General features: G+C 40.7%; 1 protein-coding gene across 1 annotated transcript in view; it reads right to left on the bottom strand.

Annotated features, from left to right (window-relative positions):
- Positions 1–6,414: 6,414 nt before the first annotated feature.
- PAK3 (p21 (RAC1) activated kinase 3) overlaps positions 6,415–17,222 on the bottom strand; it is a 90,391-nt gene continuing 79,583 nt past the window's right edge. The window contains exons 11-15 of the mRNA XM_067548235.1: positions 16,166–16,283; positions 15,258–15,357; positions 14,609–14,805; positions 8,343–8,480; positions 6,415–7,664 (exon numbers count right to left, since the gene is read on the bottom strand). Coding sequence (XP_067404336.1) covers positions 7,575–7,664; positions 8,343–8,480; positions 14,609–14,805; positions 15,258–15,357; positions 16,166–16,283 — 643 coding nt within the window. The 3' untranslated portion in view covers positions 6,415–7,574. The remainder of the gene's footprint in view (positions 7,665–8,342; positions 8,481–14,608; positions 14,806–15,257; positions 15,358–16,165; positions 16,284–17,222) is intronic.

Below are 17,222 nucleotides of genomic sequence, written 5' to 3'. Positions count from 1 at the left end.
TTTGTAAAGCCAAGAGATATGGGAGCTCCAGCATTCAGATGGAGGATGACAGGCAGGACGCTGAGGATTGACAGTGGGTGAGATTGTGTGAATGTTTTGTCTGAATGTAACTGTATGCATCAATGACAACAGGTCTCAGAAAGGCTTAAAACATGAACAGCGTGTAACCAAAAGAGTGATGTCTGCTTGAGTTTGCAGACAGCCTGGAGGAGTGTGAACTACCCCATGCCGCTCAAAGAGGTGTTATCTTCAACACCCACAGCTTTGGGAGCGTCTGCCAGTGCAAACCCTGCGAAGGACTGTGTGTGTGTGATAGGACTGCAGCAGGCCCAGCTCACACAGATGCGTTGCTGACACTACGTTTACCACCCACGCTCTAAGTCTCTGTGTTCGTTAGGGCCCAAGACTGTCTTAATCCAGCCATGACATTACTTTACTAGACTACACAGGGAAAGTCTATGGTAAGAGCTGAAGAAATACAGTTCAGTGGTATTTATAATTTTTATTTGCAATACTTTAGGTCCAAGTTTCAAACTGCAATATTTTTACACTCAAGACACAGTCATGCACAATCCATATTTCAATTTTCTATTGCTTCAACCACAATTTAAAATAACTTAATGTTGGAAACAAAAAAAAATTCTTTTAAAAAAAAATGGATGCTGAGGTCAGTAAGATGGATCCATGCCATCAGCATATTTACAAAGTAAATAACTTAGTTCTCTTTTTAAAAAGATCATAAGTACCTCTTAATCCAAAGTTACAGAAGAATTTCACTACACACTTTTTATTTTATTTTTGTACAGATAAACACATCCTAAAAAAAGGAATGTACAGCAAAATGAGACACGTCTTTGATAAACAATGAAAATGTAGGATCCTCCTGTTTACTTTTATCTGGATACCCTGAAGAAAAAACCCAGCAGACACCAGTACAGCTGTAAACTGGTTGCTTCTGGTTGATCTACAGTTTACAGGTGGTTAAAATTCAAACCAGTTAATGGTTGCAGAATTCTTTTGCCAGATCTTACTAGAATGTATGTGTATATGTGTGTACAGCACATACAGTGCGGTATAAATATACATATACAAGCTCTAGAATAACACCCTGTGTTGCCACTGGACTCAAGTTCTACCCATAAAGTTAGTTATTATTTCCACCATGGCCTTCTGGACTGTACAGTACTTTGCTATTGGGTCATGTCTGTAGCTTGCTCACCCTGCAGGAGACTACCAATCCAAGCAGCCAGACATTTATGGGATTTGCAACCGAAGAGATGACCAGCCTTTTGTTGTTGTTCTACAGACAGATTTATTAACATTACCTAATACTAATATTAATACTAATATAAAGATTGCAGTTCAAAGCAATTGTGCACACATTTTGTTTGTAACGTGGACGTTCAGAGGTCAAAATCTTAACAGGCATGGATGTAAAAGGTCTGCATGCCTCAAAAGTGCAACATTCGCCCTATTCTGATGTGTAAAGCAGTGGTTCCCAACCTTTTCAGACTACTGAACCCTTTTCTGGAGTCTGATTTGTCTTGCGTACCCCCAAGTGTCACCTCACTTAAACTACTTGCTTACAAAATCAGACAGAAAAATACAAAAGTGTCACAGCACACTATTACTGAAAAACTGCTTACTTTCTCATTCTTGCCATGTAACTATAAAACAAATCGATTGGAATATAAATATTGTCCTTACGTTTCAGTGTGATACTTGAGCCTACTTTTCGCTTGTGAGCCTTTTCTGAAGCCTGAGTCCCACTCCCTGGGGATGAAGCATGTAACTTAGCTTCATGGGGCCCCTGTGGCATGGGGCCCTGGGCAATTGCTCTGCTTGCCACCTCCTAATGCCAGCCCTACACTTGCAACCCCCCTAAACCTATCCCGCAGCATATAAAGTGGTATTCCATTTAGGTGGCTCTGCTTTACCAAAACCTGCTAATTAAGGGCCGACTCCTGCTGTCATTGAAGTCAGTGGCAAAATTCTTACTGATTTCAGTGAGAGCAGAACTGGATCCTGTATCTGTTCCCTCAGTGTACAGTAAGGTTGGACAAACGAAACAGAAGAACATTCAGCAGCAAAATATTTCAGTTTCAAACAAATCAAGCTAACATTATTCCCTTAAGTCTCCGACTGTATTATGCCAGCTTGTCGCCTCTGGGAGACCCAGGCTCAGGAATGTCTTGGGATCGCAGGCAGTGATCTAGTGGAGGTTATGCCCATGATGGACTTGTTCTCCAGACAGAAGATACCGATTTAAAAACACTGCTGTAAACAGGCAATCGAAAAAGGAATGAAATGAGAAGCTTGACCACACTTTGTCTCAGATAATTATAATGTCTTGGTTAGCAGCCTCTGAGGATTGAAGGAGCAGAGAGGGTTGTAGAAAGAGTAAAAGCAATCAAATGAAACGTACAGACTAGAAAGAGCAATAAAAGCAGGAGTTAACCCCCTTTTGCTTCTCTCTTTGAAAATATTCGTCTAGTTGTTCCAATCCCTGGAGGGAGTGAAGGAGGAGACGCACAAACGGTAATTGCTAGGTACACGTGTTTCTCTGATTCAAACACCGATTTGAAAGTGCGCACTGGCACCGCTGAGATCCATCTGCAACGATTGTCAGTTCCCTGCTCCTGCTTTCAATCGTCTCTCCCTGTTTGCTTTGACACCATTTGGTAGACAACTGGTCAAAGCAGGTGTCACTGGCCGCGCCTTACAGTGATTGAGCACTAAGCAGGGGTAGCTATGAATGTGGGCCCCACCGGAGGAGAAACAGCTGCAACCGGCACACAGATGCTGATGCGGCATTATTAGTTCTTTAGGAAAATGTCAAGTGCAAAGCCACCTTGCTCCAAAAGTAAAAGAGGTCATTTTTCATTAAACCAATTTTAATGTCAACATATTGCTACCCACAATTTCCTTCATCATGGCCAGATTCTGAAACCTCGTGCTTACCCAGAAGAGTAGCTAAGCAGTGACAGTATTTGCAGAATCAGACCCCGATGACCAAAGAGAAGGAACCAATGAACAGAATATATGCTTCCTTGCCCCACACCCCACAACACCCTTTTTGAGACTGCAGCTGTTCCCAAACAGCCACACAACCTGTGTTGAGCCAAAACACATAGATTTCACCTCCCCGTAGAGGGGTTACATTTGTGTCACAAGCCCAGTAAGCTGGCTCATCTCTGTACCATTCATAAACAGGGAAGGTGTAAGCAAGACTCTGCAGGGTTCAGCTAGAGATGGGTTTTATATTATGGATGAGCATGAGCAATGAGGAATTGAACCTGAAGATCTCAAATTGCAGATGCTATCGATAGAAACCAAACCAGAGTGAAATATCAGAATGGTCACCCTTGAAACACAGAGGTTGTCTTTCCCTGTTCCCCAAAAATATGGGTTAAAAATGAAGACACTTGCCCAGTCCAAGAGAATAGCTATCTTGAAAGCTGGAGGCTTTGCTTCTAGGCCTGAATCACTTCCCACCACCCCCCATCTTTAAGTTACTGCGTGTGAACAAATGATAAATGATAGTTCAAGGATGCAGGCTAGTGGCCATTTATACAGATCATAAAGCTTAATCTAGCTTTGTTGTGCATGCCCAGGTGTTCCAAGGAAAGCAAAATTTCCTCCTGCCTTCACTGGTAGATTTTATGGAATCTCGCTGGCTGTCAACCAAGTCATTTGCAAACCACTGAGCACAGAAATATATTTCTTACATGCTTAATGTACAGTGTTGAGGAATATTCCTTATGCAGCCAAAGCTGTGACTCAATATTGGAAGTAACAACTACATAAACAATCGGATATGATGTACTATTTCCCTTCTTTTAGTAACCGGAATGTGCTTGGCTCTGGGGTGGGGCAGAAATTGGGGAGACTGGCTGATAGAAATTATAATGTTGACTGACTAACCACAAAGAAACCTGAATAACAACAACAGAATAAATCAATAACTGAGTTCATCTGTGTACAATGAGATTTGGCCAACCAGTAGCCAGAGGTGGAAAACAGACACATACGTATTTACAAAAGCAGAAAGACACAACAGGTGATAATGCAAGCATTGCCCAATACTGTGACCAAAACCTGAGAGCACTGTAAGATCCAGCAGTTCCTCTAGCTCCTGTGAATGCACGCAGAAGCCTTGTTACATCTGTAAGATTTTTTTTTTCGCTTTTCCGTTTTCTTAAATAAATAATCTGTACTGTGCTTCCCAAGATTCCCTGATTTTACTGCTTTCTTGCTCCTGTCCTAGGACCTTTCGGAACCTTGGCTAGCTAACAGCTATTTTCACACCTCATCATCATAGGGGACTGGAACATCATTTGAGATCTGGAAGTTCTTTACTGTATTATGAATTTAAAAATAAAACAGAAAAAGGCAATTAACCAGCCTATTAAAACCTCGAATGAAAGTGACTGGAACATGTACAGAATGTTAATTTTTATATATATGCTTTTGGCAGGAGGATCAGCGTATCTCTAATACTTCTCAAAAACATATAAATAATTGCCTAAATCAGGGATGGCTCTCAAAAAACAAGATGGTACCAGAGACTTATCTGATTGCTTACATATTTTTCTTTCTGCAAAGGCCACGCCTATCCTGATGTGCTATTTTTCAATTCCATAACTCACAGACAAGGCCCATCCCTTTCAGGACTGTTTTTCACATTAGGATTCCACTTCCAAGTTTGCCTCCAAAAGCAGCAGCTATCTTTCTGCACCCACTGACTTGAAGCATTTAGTGCCACAGAATCTCTCCAGCAAAGAGCTTTAGGAATGTTACTACTCCTTTATAAATGGGACATAAAGTAATTGGTCCCTTTTACAGAATACTCAGCTGGGCAATTATAACTTGTGTGCTCAGTGCAGTCACTGGCAGGAACTGGATTTCTATTGAATCTTGTTGGCATCCTAGGTTTTTTTTTTTTTAAAGTAAAGTCTCTGGATTTGCTGCTGCAAAATAAAATAAATATTTTTCAAACTAAAATAAAAATTAAGGCCTCTTATTAAAGCAGTTGCATTTTAAAAAAGCCAGTGTCAACAATAATTCACACTTTGGAGCACACACTGTTCTGAAATGCATATATTTGATTATATCTTTTTAAAATTTTTCTTTGAAGAGTGGGGCTGGAAAAAAAGGCAAAATATTTATAGCTGAAGAAAACAACTAGGGGAAAAAAACAGCAAATCAAACAGCGTAACCTCCCAAATAAAGATTTGTACTGGCTGTCCAGCAGAAACGCTCTACAGAAAGTGCTTTCCTTTCAAGGGACGGATGTATGTACCTTTGTGGATACGAAGAAAAGAAAAAACTACACTGGAAACAGAAACCATCACTTGCCCTTTTACTTCTTGTGTGGAATTTTGATTAATTTCATTCAGATGTTTCACAAAATAAGAATGGGTCTTCGTGAGTTTGAATCATTGGATTTTTAAGGGAGGCTAAACTCCCATCTCCTAGATATCTAACTTGAGCTGACAAAGGCAAAAGTGATATCACTAGAGAAGAAGAATCTTTACTTATTCAGGCATCAAAAAAAACAAAAACTTGTTCCACATCCCAGGAGACTGGGGAAAGTTAATTAACAGCTGAGTATGGTAAACTAATAAGCATGGCCTCAGTCCAACCCCAAAGAAACTGAGGTGGACAAATAACAAGGGCCGGCCAGCTGGCAATACTAATGAAAGTCACAACACAAAGATTTGACTAAAAACCAAAACCAAACAAAGGCTCAAGGTCTAATCCAGGAAAGGGCTGAGCACCCTTAACTCTCACCAACACAAGTTGAGGATGCTTAGCACCTCTCAGGAACGCTCAGCTCCTTGTATTATCAGAAACGAAATGTGAAGTCACCTTGAGCTATGTTAGAGGGTTTATTATTATTATTACTACAGTGGCAGGCTCTGTACTACCAATAGCCCGGATCCTAACGTTGTTTTGAAGAACGTCGATTTTTAAATGTAATCTTAATACTAAAATATAGCAGCAAATATTCTACATAAATTATTTTGCTGAGTGAAAGCTAACCAGGTCTGTCCTCTTCAGATAATGCAAATTGTTTAATTAAACTATTTTTCTCCTTTACAATTTCCAGGAATTATTCTCCCCTCAACACACACTAGTCTTAAGGGGAGTTTGGTGCATGTATTGAGGGGAGAGTTGAAGGCTGACCCAGCTTTATGGCCTAGGAGTATGAATGTTCTCTAGTCTGCATTTACCTTTCCCTCCCCTTCACCTGGCACTATACAAAACTCCTTGTTTAAATACATTTCCTCTGCTATCTTCTGTTGAATTGGCAGCAGTGCCCATATAGAACTAAATCCTGCAAACCCTTACTCAGTCGAGTAGCCCCTATGTTTTCAATAGGATTATTCACATGAATAAGGGGCACCCACCTGAGTAACAATTTATAGCACTGGGCTGCCTAATTTATTGGGAATTTTACAGGTGCTACATGCCCTCTGCTCAGCAGGCACAACATCGGGATGGGCCAACTCCGTGCACAGAAACGCCAATGGGCCGGGCCAACTCAGTGCACAGAAATGCTAGGCTGAATTCTGCCCCTCCAATCTGTGCAAACCCAATGAGGTTAATTAAATAATTAATATCAATGGGGCTGCATTGGCATGGATGCAGCTGATAGCAGATTTCAGCCGACTGTCTGTCAGGGTCTTATGCTGTGAACAACTGGTTTAATCCCACAGGGCGCCGAGTGCCTCCTTCCGGCAAAAATGTTGAGCATCCTCAACTTGCTACAGTGGGAGTGCCCTTCTATTTCACTGCTGCGCAGTTGTGTGCTCAGCACCTAGCAAGACTGGGCCATTTTTATTATAGCTTTATAGCAGACAAGCCCTTTCTGAACAAACTCTGCTGGTCTTTTTGCTTTTCAGTTTATAAGACTCTCACCAAGGCAAAAGTACCATAGTTAATTGCACAAATCATGCTGCCAAGGACCCAAACTCTGTATGTTCACAGCTGAAAGAGGATAGCTCAGCAGGATGCTTTTCCTGCTCGGCGCTTGACTTATTTTTGGTTGGAAAAGCAATTTTATTTTCTTCCTTACCATCTAAAGGAACCATGAATGGACAAATACTAGCGAATGGGTTGACAGTGCAGCCTGGAGGAGGTTTCTCAATGCAGGAGGACCCTGCTTCAGTTCCAAATCAACCAAAAAACTCAGAAAAGTGATTGTGAATCTTTAAGAACCAACCAATCATTTAAAAATGAATGCATAGGATGATCACTGGGAGTCTCGCTACTGAGTTTGTTTGACCTTGGAAATGGCTGAGACAGCAAGGTGATTTCTGGCCTTGCAGCTCTGTTTTGGGCCCTGTTTCATCTTCGAAATAAATTAAGGAATCAGAGAGCAGGAAGAAGACATGTGATAGGTTTCTATTCCTTGAAGAGCTGGAAAACAGCTGGCCTTCATCATGACTGTGACTGTTTGTTTGTCCTTATGTCCGCCTGTCCTGCAGCACAAGAGTTGAGGTTTTATAGAGTTTTTGTTCAGTCCTGCTCTGGAGGGAGCTGGCCTGGGATAAAGCCAGCCCACAGCGCTAGCGGCTGCTGTTCTTAATCGCTTCCTTTGCTGCAATGATTAGAGGAGTCAGGCTGGAGAGAGGCTTGGCTAATTTTAAAAATGGATGCTATTAAAAAGAAAAAGAAAGACAAGAAAAACGATTCATTATTTTCCTTTCAAAGCCCATTTTTCCTAAATTTCAAGCAGCTTTTTTGCGCCATCCTTAGGCTTTAAGTTTAAAAAGACACAATACAATTGAACTTTTCAAAAGACAGAGGACAAATTAATCTCTGGTGTAATTCTAATAATTTCAGGGAAGAATTTGGCCCAATTTTATTTTAGGCCCAGAGCCTGTATCGAGAACTACTGAGACATAGGTTCAAATCAATTGTCTTTTGTATGAAGGCAAAATTGCTAGGTGACAGAGGGAGTTTGCTTATTGGCCTCTCACCTCCCGGGCCAGACTTTCATCTCATTTACACCTGTTTTTCAGCTTTTGTTGATTTAAAAGGATTTATTCCTTGACTGCACCCATGTAAGTGGAGAATCAGCCCTACCTCGTGACCCCTTTCCCCTGCCCCATTCAAATGCTGTTACCTGGTTCTGAAAAAGAAAATTATATACATTACAAAATTCCAACTTCTAGTGGGAAAAATCCCAAGGTTGAAGTGTTACATAATATGAAGGTCCAACTACACCAATTCCTCGTATAGCTTATTGGTTCTCTGTATTTGGAGGGCACAAATGCCTCCACTTACATATACTCTTCACTTGCACTTTCTGCCCCCACCTGTGTCCATTTTACCTGTAAAAGCTCCTTGGCAGACCCTCGTCTGTCTACGTCCATCTCAAGACAGCGGTTCAGAAAGTCTCGGAACACAGCAGACAGTCTTTCAGGATTCTGAAGTTCTGGGGTTCCATTAGTAGCTATCAGATACAAAGCCTAGAGAAAAATTAAACCAGGTGGTTTAACCCATTTCTTTTGGAGTCCTTGACTTCTAATATGTGTTTCTGTTTAAGGCCAGGTCTACAGTTGAAAGTTTTGCAGTCAAAGCAATGTTGGCTACAGATGTGATTTTTTGTGACGTTTCTATACTGGCAAAAGCCCTAGTGTAGATGCAGTTACACCACCATAAAGGGCTTTTGTCCATGTAGCTTATTGCATTTGCCTAATAAACTATACCAACAAAAGTAATTTTTTGCTGGCATAAGTTGTTTCTGCAATAGGAGGGATTTGCTGGTATAGCTATACTGGCAAAACATTTAAAGTGTAGACTGGCCTAAACACATATTTCAAAGGAAGTTGGAATAATCCAAGTGCATCTCTGCAGTGCTCACTCTTCCCTTCAACACTGCTTAAATAAGACAGAGTAATGCAGTAGATACATCCATTCATTCTGGACAACTGGTTATCACGGTGACTTTGTATCATAACTCAAGTGCAATGCATTAGTTTATAAACTCAGAGAGGAAATTAGGGAAATTTAGGACTTGATTTTCAAAATATGCACACAGTTGCATGCCAATCTGCACGCACACTTACCATATACACAAAGTAGATGGATAGCTGTGTGCAAGGCAACAAGCTGGACCTACATTTTGTGACAGTCTACAAATTCTGTGTCAGCTTTATTTACATGGAAAAAATGAAGTTTTAATTAATTAAACAGAAGAACTATTAATACTATCCATATAATAGCCCAATGTTCATTATTTTGATATTATCTTCGACGTGTTTCATAGTGTCTCCACATTTTTGATATGCTGCAAGAGTCTAAAAGCCAATGCATAACTGCACAGTACAAGTTGCTAGAGAGTAAACTGAAGATTTTGCCAGCTGGGCAAATGACAATGGGGATGCTGATCACCTGGGGGAGGCAGTTTGGGACTGCTGGCTAAGCACATTAGCTGGATGTTTTTGCAGAAGTATAAGAGTATGTCTAAATTACAAAATTAAGTATGCTAATTTACGTTGGCATACAGCTGCCGCAGTAATTACATCGCTTGTGCATGTCTACACTTTGCTCCTTGTGTCGATGGTGCATGTCCTCACCAGGAGCTCTTGAACAGATTGAAATGTCAGTGAAGGGCATTGTGGGACAGCTTCTGAAAGCCAGCAACAGTCGATGTAAGCACCGCGGTGACTACACTGACACTGTGTTGACCTAACTACATCAACATTGATTCTGCACCGTTTGTGGAGGGGGAGTTATTAAGTTGGTGTAGTGGGCGAATTACGCTGGCGGGAGCAGAATTTTAGTGTAGACACTTAGGTTAGGTTGACGTAAGCTGCCTTGTGTCGACCTAACTCTGTAGAGTAGACCAGGGCTAAGAAACTAACTAGTTAATGCAGACATTTAAACTGTAATCTTTATTTCAGAGTATGCAACCCACTGAGATGAATGAACTACTTCACATCTCAAAAAGATTGTTTCAGGGAGTCTGAAGACTCAGAAAGATAATACAATGTCCATTATGCTTGTTTCACATTTTCAAGGTCATCTTCAAAACCCAAAAGTGTAGAAACAAAACTACAACAAAATGAAAATAAAGATGAAAGCTAAGCTTCTTGAGCATTATTCTGTGGCAAGGATTGAATGCCACAGAAAGTTCCATGGGGCCCTGACTCGCAACCACTGGGCCATTTAGGTGCACAAATACTCAGTTCATGCACACAATCACGTCATCTGCAAATATAAGTATGGCACACAATTGCACATGCATTTGTGTCCCTTCATATTGAAAATATGGCCCTTAATGCTTCTGGATAAAGACTAACATAGGTTGTCGTGAGTTGAGGACACATCTACAGACCTCCAGCAATGTCCTATACTTTCACTCTGCTCTGCAAACCCTGATATTCTTGTTCTGGACATCTAATCAGAACACTGTGACACAATTCTATGAAGGGAACATACCCAATGAGGACTGAGCGAAGTTTATTAGACACATTTCACTTCTGAGCAAGGCCTAGAAAGTTAAAAACCTATAGCACAAGCCTATTACACAACCACACAATGTTGTTACAACACTGATGTTTTGAATTCTTACGTAGGTTACAAAAGTGAACTATGGAAACCTACCAACTCTTCCCACTTGGACTTTCAAAATAGGAGGAAGTCTGGAAATCCCCAGAAAAAAAAAACTGTTTCTGTTAAAATAGTACCAGTTCTGTCCTATTAGCATTCAAACAGACAGTGACCAAATCTACTTTTTTACCATCTTAAACATAGAGCAGGGCTTTCTAGGCCTAAACGTTGCCCCTTTAGAGCAACTGCCTTACACAAGCAGATATTTGCTTTAGATCTTAGAGGTACCCAGAATGTCAGGACAGATTCAGGTCTTATTTACACCCCATAGATCCAGAGTAATTCCATTTCACTGATGTCTCTGGTTTTTACACTGGTATAGTTCAAATCTGTGCCACTGTGTCTGGGAACTGCTGAGGTCATAGCTGAATTGATCTTCTTCAGCTTTTACCACCTAAACAACTCCATCTAGACTGGAGACATTCAAGAGGTTGGATGACTTTTTGTTTCTAGTGGACTTTAAAACTTGCTAACTCCCCTTTCTGTTTGTTGAAGGCTTAGTATGACTATACCAGTTGCATCTGTCTTGTTTCCAGGTCAAACAGGAGCTTCCGATTAAATGCAGCAAGGCTTTAGATGCTGACTCACTGTGCTGATTTCTTCACAGTACATGAGTCATGAGGAACAGTCATCCTTAGCCAGACATTGCACCTTTTGAATATTTCAGGGGAAGGGAAGTGGAAAAGGAGGGAATTTTATCATTTATGTCTTGCAATGTAGGGCAAAAAAAAAAAAAAAAGTGTCCAGTATGAAGGAAATGAGTGGATTTCCTATTTGTAGTAACTGACTGCAAAGGGGGAGTAACCATTTGGCATACAGAAAAAAACTGGGAGGATTCATCAGATAGATATATTTGCTATTTGGAAAAGTTAGATACAGATCGTATATATGTCACATGTCATACCCAAATGTGTTAGGATCAATTTATGAAGACTCTGAGCCTGGTTTACACTGGCTGAGGATTTTGGCGGCAGTCGACGGGAGATACGCAAACTACGTACAGTAACTTGTGTATCTCCCGTCAACTTCCTAACATCTATTTGCCGTGGCGTCTCCACTGTGCTGCACTGACGGGAAATGCCCTCCCGTCGACACAGCGCTACGCTACTTGCCAGGGTGGATTTACAGAGTCGGCTTCTGGGTTCGATTGAGCGATTCTTTACTGCCTCACAATCGAACCCGAAAAATCAATCCTGCACTGCCAGCGGTGCCGCCAGCAGTGTAGACATAGAACTGTAGAGTTCAAAGCACTCTTGCAAATTTTGATGAAAACTAATGCAATAAATGGTTCATAGATAAAAAGAAGAAAAGTGCTTTTTTTTTAAACTGAAGCTTGTGCGATCCAACATGGATTACAAGTATTTTGCATTTTTGTGCACTAAGGTTTGTATCTCAGGGCCTGAATGCACATCTGGCACAGTGAAAGTCACTAGGAAAGGAGAATAACACTATTGCAGGCTGTGTTCATGAACTGGAAGCTAATTATGATCTTCAGAGGCCAGAAAAGGCACGTGTCATAGACTGTCTTGGAACACTTGAAGTCCAAAGACTACAAGTAAGTAATCGGTCCAGTGTGGAATGTGTCTGGGTCAGGGAAATGACACAGGCTTTTGCATCAGCATGGCTATTAAGTCTGTCAGTGATTAATCACCGTTAAATGTCTTTATTATTTATTTATACATGTATATTGGTGCCAGCAACCAAAGCACTTGGGCACCTGACGTTATTAAAACAATCACTCACAAAATAAAATAAAGTATCAACTCTTCAGTTTAAAGCTTTGCAGAATTCACTGAACACAGACAAACCCTTAAACACAATTGCAATGACCTATACATCTGCCAGAAAATTGGCCAAACAGGTCTATGCCTAGAAGCTCCCCAGACCACTCATGGAAGCAGACTTCAGAGGCCTGGACCCTTCACTGAGGATGCCCAGAAGAGTTTATTTCTGAGAATTAGAGTGATCCAAGAAATCATAACTTCAGCAGGGAGAGAGACCACCTCTTTGATTTAATCTGGGTGGGAAGAGGTATAACTGAATTTGAAGGCAGTCATAGATGAGAAGCCTAATTAGTTTTGCAATAATTGATTTGCAGCTTCTGGAGGTATCCTAATCAACTCGCTGATATCATACAGTAGGGACATTCCAGCGGATCAAAATCAGCTGAATTTCAGGAGGGCCAGCTGGAGACTTCAGTGATGCTAATTTTCCTTGCCATATTTTGGGCCAAATCCAGGGCATGAAGGCTTTTGCAAGGGTTCCCTGAGGAAGATGATGGGGTATGGAATCACTCTCCCCACAAAGGAGCAGAGCACAGCTGGTTCTGCTCCAAAGCCACTGCTGTAGCACGAGGGATGCAGTAATAGTGTCTACTGCCCTATGCCTTTGGAGGTAGGACTCCCCACTTAGTGTAATTATGAATCCATGTCCCCTCCCCCACTGTACCTTTGTGCAGTGGTGCAGAAAGAACTGCACAGAAGCAGTCTGAAGGTGCGAATTATTCTGTGCAAGTTAAGGAAAGCCCGCAGTGCAACCTATCCACAGTTAGCGTCGCACACCCCAAAACCTGGGGCTTTCCAAAAACCTTTTGCAAAAGATGCAATTGCTTAAAGCCCAATGAGCCACTTCAGCCTTAATGATCCTTTCCTTAATGGCAATGGCCAACACAGTTTCTCCTCTACTATTATTTTTGTTCATCTACCTGTTCTTTCAGAGACATCGGTTCTATGTGCTGATATGTGCAGTCTGGATACCACAGAACAGAACCTAGGGATATGTCTACCCTGCAGTAAAAGGCCGGCAGCATGGCCAAGGCTAGCCTGGGTCAGCTGACATTGGCTTGTGGGGCTTGGGTTCACAGAGCTATACAAAAGCAGTGTGGATGTTTGGGCTCGGGCTGGTCTCAGAGACTGTCTACATTGCGATAGTTGGCCCCACTGCTTAAGTCACCAACCCTCCAAGATTGTCCTGGAGTCTCCAGCAATTAAAGATGAATCTTTAACTAAAGCTTATATCACATGATGAAACCTCCAGGAATACATCCAACCAAAACTGGCTACCCTACAGCCACTGCCCACGCCCAAATCAACGGATCCGGGCCCTGAGACTTGGTACCACAGGTTTTTCGCTGCAGTGTAGACAAACCGTGAGAGAAAGCTAAAGGCCAGGCTTTGTTCTGACAGTCTCTCTACACAAAACTAGAATTATTTATGAAATGTTAATCCAGGGACTGAACTCCTAATGCCAAAGGGAAGGGAGATACAAGCTGTACTTCCTCGTGTAAGTGTGGGCTGCTGTATCACTCCAGGAATTCATCCTGGGGCAGGGAGACCAGTGTTTAGCTGGGTGTTTCATTCAGTCATACAATTATGTAAGATTTTCCCTTACTGGGCACTCATTTTAATTCGCAAATCGATTAACTTAGGAAATGACTAAATTTCTTAGGACAAAACTGTTACATAGTATAAATACCCCCATTTTTTACTACCAATATTTGTGTTAAAACACAACTTTAAAACTGTACTTAATAATAATTTCACTACTAGGTAAGACATTTTGTTTGACATTTGTAACAAATACAAACTGATCTGTGTTTGGGAAAGTTCTCCTTTTCCCCCTGTTGTGTTGGAAATTCTTCTCACAAGACTTCATCAATTGGAGAAACTTGGAATCAGAAAGATTCTTGTCATCAGAGATACAGCAGGAGACTTCAGAAAACAAGCAGACATACTGAGAATTTTTAAATAGCCCTGAAGGCAAAAATGACACATCTCAGGAATAACTCCATGTCACTTGTCTTCTGAGGTTCCCTCACTTATGTGCCTATAGCTACAATACTTATTGGTATGCTGCAAATGACACTGTTAGTACTGGGGCTCTGTTCAAATAATACCAGGCTTGTGTGGTTTGGACAGGATTTTGTATCTAAAATGGAGACAGCGTGAAAGGGCAGTGCTATACGATTCCACTTATATCTTACCCTGAGAGGATTTTCATTAAGGTACGGGGGTTCTCCTTCCACCATTTCTATTGCCATGATCCCTAATGACCAGATATCAACTTTGGGGCCGTAGGCTTTCCTCGTCACCACTTCTGGTGCCATCCAATAGGGAGTCCCCACCATTGTGCTCCGTTTGCTCTGCTCAGGGGTGATCTGAGCACAAAACCCAAAATCAGCTGCGGACAAGAAAAAAAAAATACTGTTAACACCAACCTAAGCTCTGAGCAAACAAATAAAAATATTCCATTCTCTTCACGAGAATGCATCAAGGTATCTGGCCTGAAACATGGCCATGCTCTTGCTTACATAACAAGATATAACCAAACAAATATTGAATGTTACCATTTAGGTTCTTTTAACAAAGTCTGACTCTACAGCTCTTATTTAGGTGAGAAATGACATTTCTTTCCTTAGACCAGAACGCTGGGCTCTAGAAAGAACATAGTCAAAAAATTTTAAGTCACTTCTCCAAGGTTTGAGATTCCCCTGTAGTGTTAAAATTGTTCTCAAATGAAATATTCCTTGGCTGCAGTGGCCAACGTACTATCACTGCCTTCTGATAACTGACAGTCAGTTAGCAATTCCACAACAACCACTGGAATAATGCCACCTGCACAAAAACACCTACTCAGTTTGACAGATCCATCCATCCCGAGAAGAATGTTGTCACTCTTGATGTCTCTATGGATCACTTGGTTTGAATGCAAGAAATCCAGCGCTTGCAGACACTGATATAAAAAAGGAACATCAATGTAAAAATTAATGGCTGATTTCATTACACCGGGGATAAAAATATCTTTAAAATATTTAATTTCTAGATGGATTGTGAGTAATGGCAGAATATTGTGCTGTCAAGTGAAATAGCTTGCTTCTTCAACACTATTAGAATAATAACTTTCTAAATGAAGGCACATTAGCTTTTGAATTAGAAATGTCAATTATTGTTACAGACTCTAGCCTGAAAGCACAGACGGAATGATTGCTGCTACAGTGAATTTTGCCATCTCTAGCCCATATGACAAACAATTATTTGCCAGAAAAGAAAAAAGTTCTTCCAACATGAACTGCATCACTTTTGGCAGAATGCTGCATGACAAAGACTTTAGTTTTAGATTCTACAGCAGATTTAAAAACATTTTTTAGTCACTTTTCAAAAAAAGTACTTCATTTTGGATATCATTTCTCATACTTTAATAAGTAAGCATTTGTTTTTACCTGAAGTTTTTACATGCTGTGACGAAACTATATTCCCTTTTAAAAGGCGAGGAATAAGATGCACTGTAAAACTACCCCATGTAAACATTCCAGAAGTAAAGCTAAACACTATCAAATCAGTACAAAGTGTCATAAGAACTGAACTTTATTACAAGGGAGGCATCTTACAGTAGAACATAGATCTGGTTTCCTTTATGATGCTCTTCCTCCTCTAATGTTAAAAAGACAACTTATAAACAAAGATATAGTTTGAAGTCACTTACATTCTTATCACACCATTATTCTATCCCAGCAAGCACATCCATGCATGGCCCCTCTTACCTCCCTACAGACAGCTGCTATCTGTCCTTCATCCATGCAGGTCTCTGTAACAACATCAGTTAAAGAGCCTCCTGCCAAGTATTCCATAACTACCCAAAGTTCATCACCTACTAGGTAGCTGAAACAAGAAAATGAAGACACCACCATGAGTATGCACAACTATTTACAGAGTTGTTTTGCCAAAAAGACTCACAGATGACTTCGCCTATTTGTCATTTTTCATTTAATTAACCATGTTTGGGAAGAATGTATATAGCCCAAATGAAAAAGGTAATACTTTATAGGTAATATTTTAACTATAGAGTAGGCTTAGACAGTAAAAACGCAGTTTAGAAAATGTAAAGACTGTTAAACGAGGACGTCTCACATCACCGGTTTCATAATGAAATACGTATAGAAATATGATCATTAACTCCAAGAGCAATAAAAAGCATAGCAGCTGACGGTGGCTGCATGCATACATATGAAGATGGAACTTGATCAACAGTTTGAAAAACCTTTGAATAATACAGAGATAGGAAAAGCAAAGCCTTCATGTGCTGCCAGCAGAAAACACAATTCAGCTGTAGCTGAAGCTTTTCATTCAGCCTCTCATAAGCAAAGAAGTGACCGTGCAGCCAGAAGATTTTTCTAACGCATTTTTGAAGCACCCATGGATATACAAAAACCATTTTAAAAATGACAAGGCATACATTTATGGAGCGTTCTGAAACATTAACTTTTCTAAAAGAATTTTAATTAATGAAAAAAATCCCAACAGGAACCTAGTCTTCACTCAAATTACAAGCACGGTATCCTATTGGGAAGCACCAGCTGACATACTTTCCTACCACTCTTTGCCAGTGCCCGCTTAATAAAATAGAGACACTGTGTCCAACTAATAAAACGTGCAGATTTAGACAGCCATTGACAGCTGTCATCAGTAAAGGCATGTGCTGGCCCAAGTTTTCAAAAACTGTCTTCACAGTTTGCAGGAATCTGTCATACATGAATAGCTTCCTGGATGCTTTGTGTAAATGAATCTGTATGCTCAGTGATCAGCTTTGTGTGCACAAAT

The sequence above is a fragment of the Emydura macquarii genome, unplaced genomic scaffold (assembly GCF_026122565.2).
Source record: "Emydura macquarii macquarii isolate MOO-44397 ecotype Brisbane River unplaced genomic scaffold, CSIRO-AGI_Emac_v2 contig_1253, whole genome shotgun sequence".
In the NCBI taxonomy this organism is placed as follows: Eukaryota; Metazoa; Chordata; order Testudines; family Chelidae; genus Emydura; species Emydura macquarii.
This window is presented reverse-complemented; position numbering and strand designations above follow the sequence as displayed.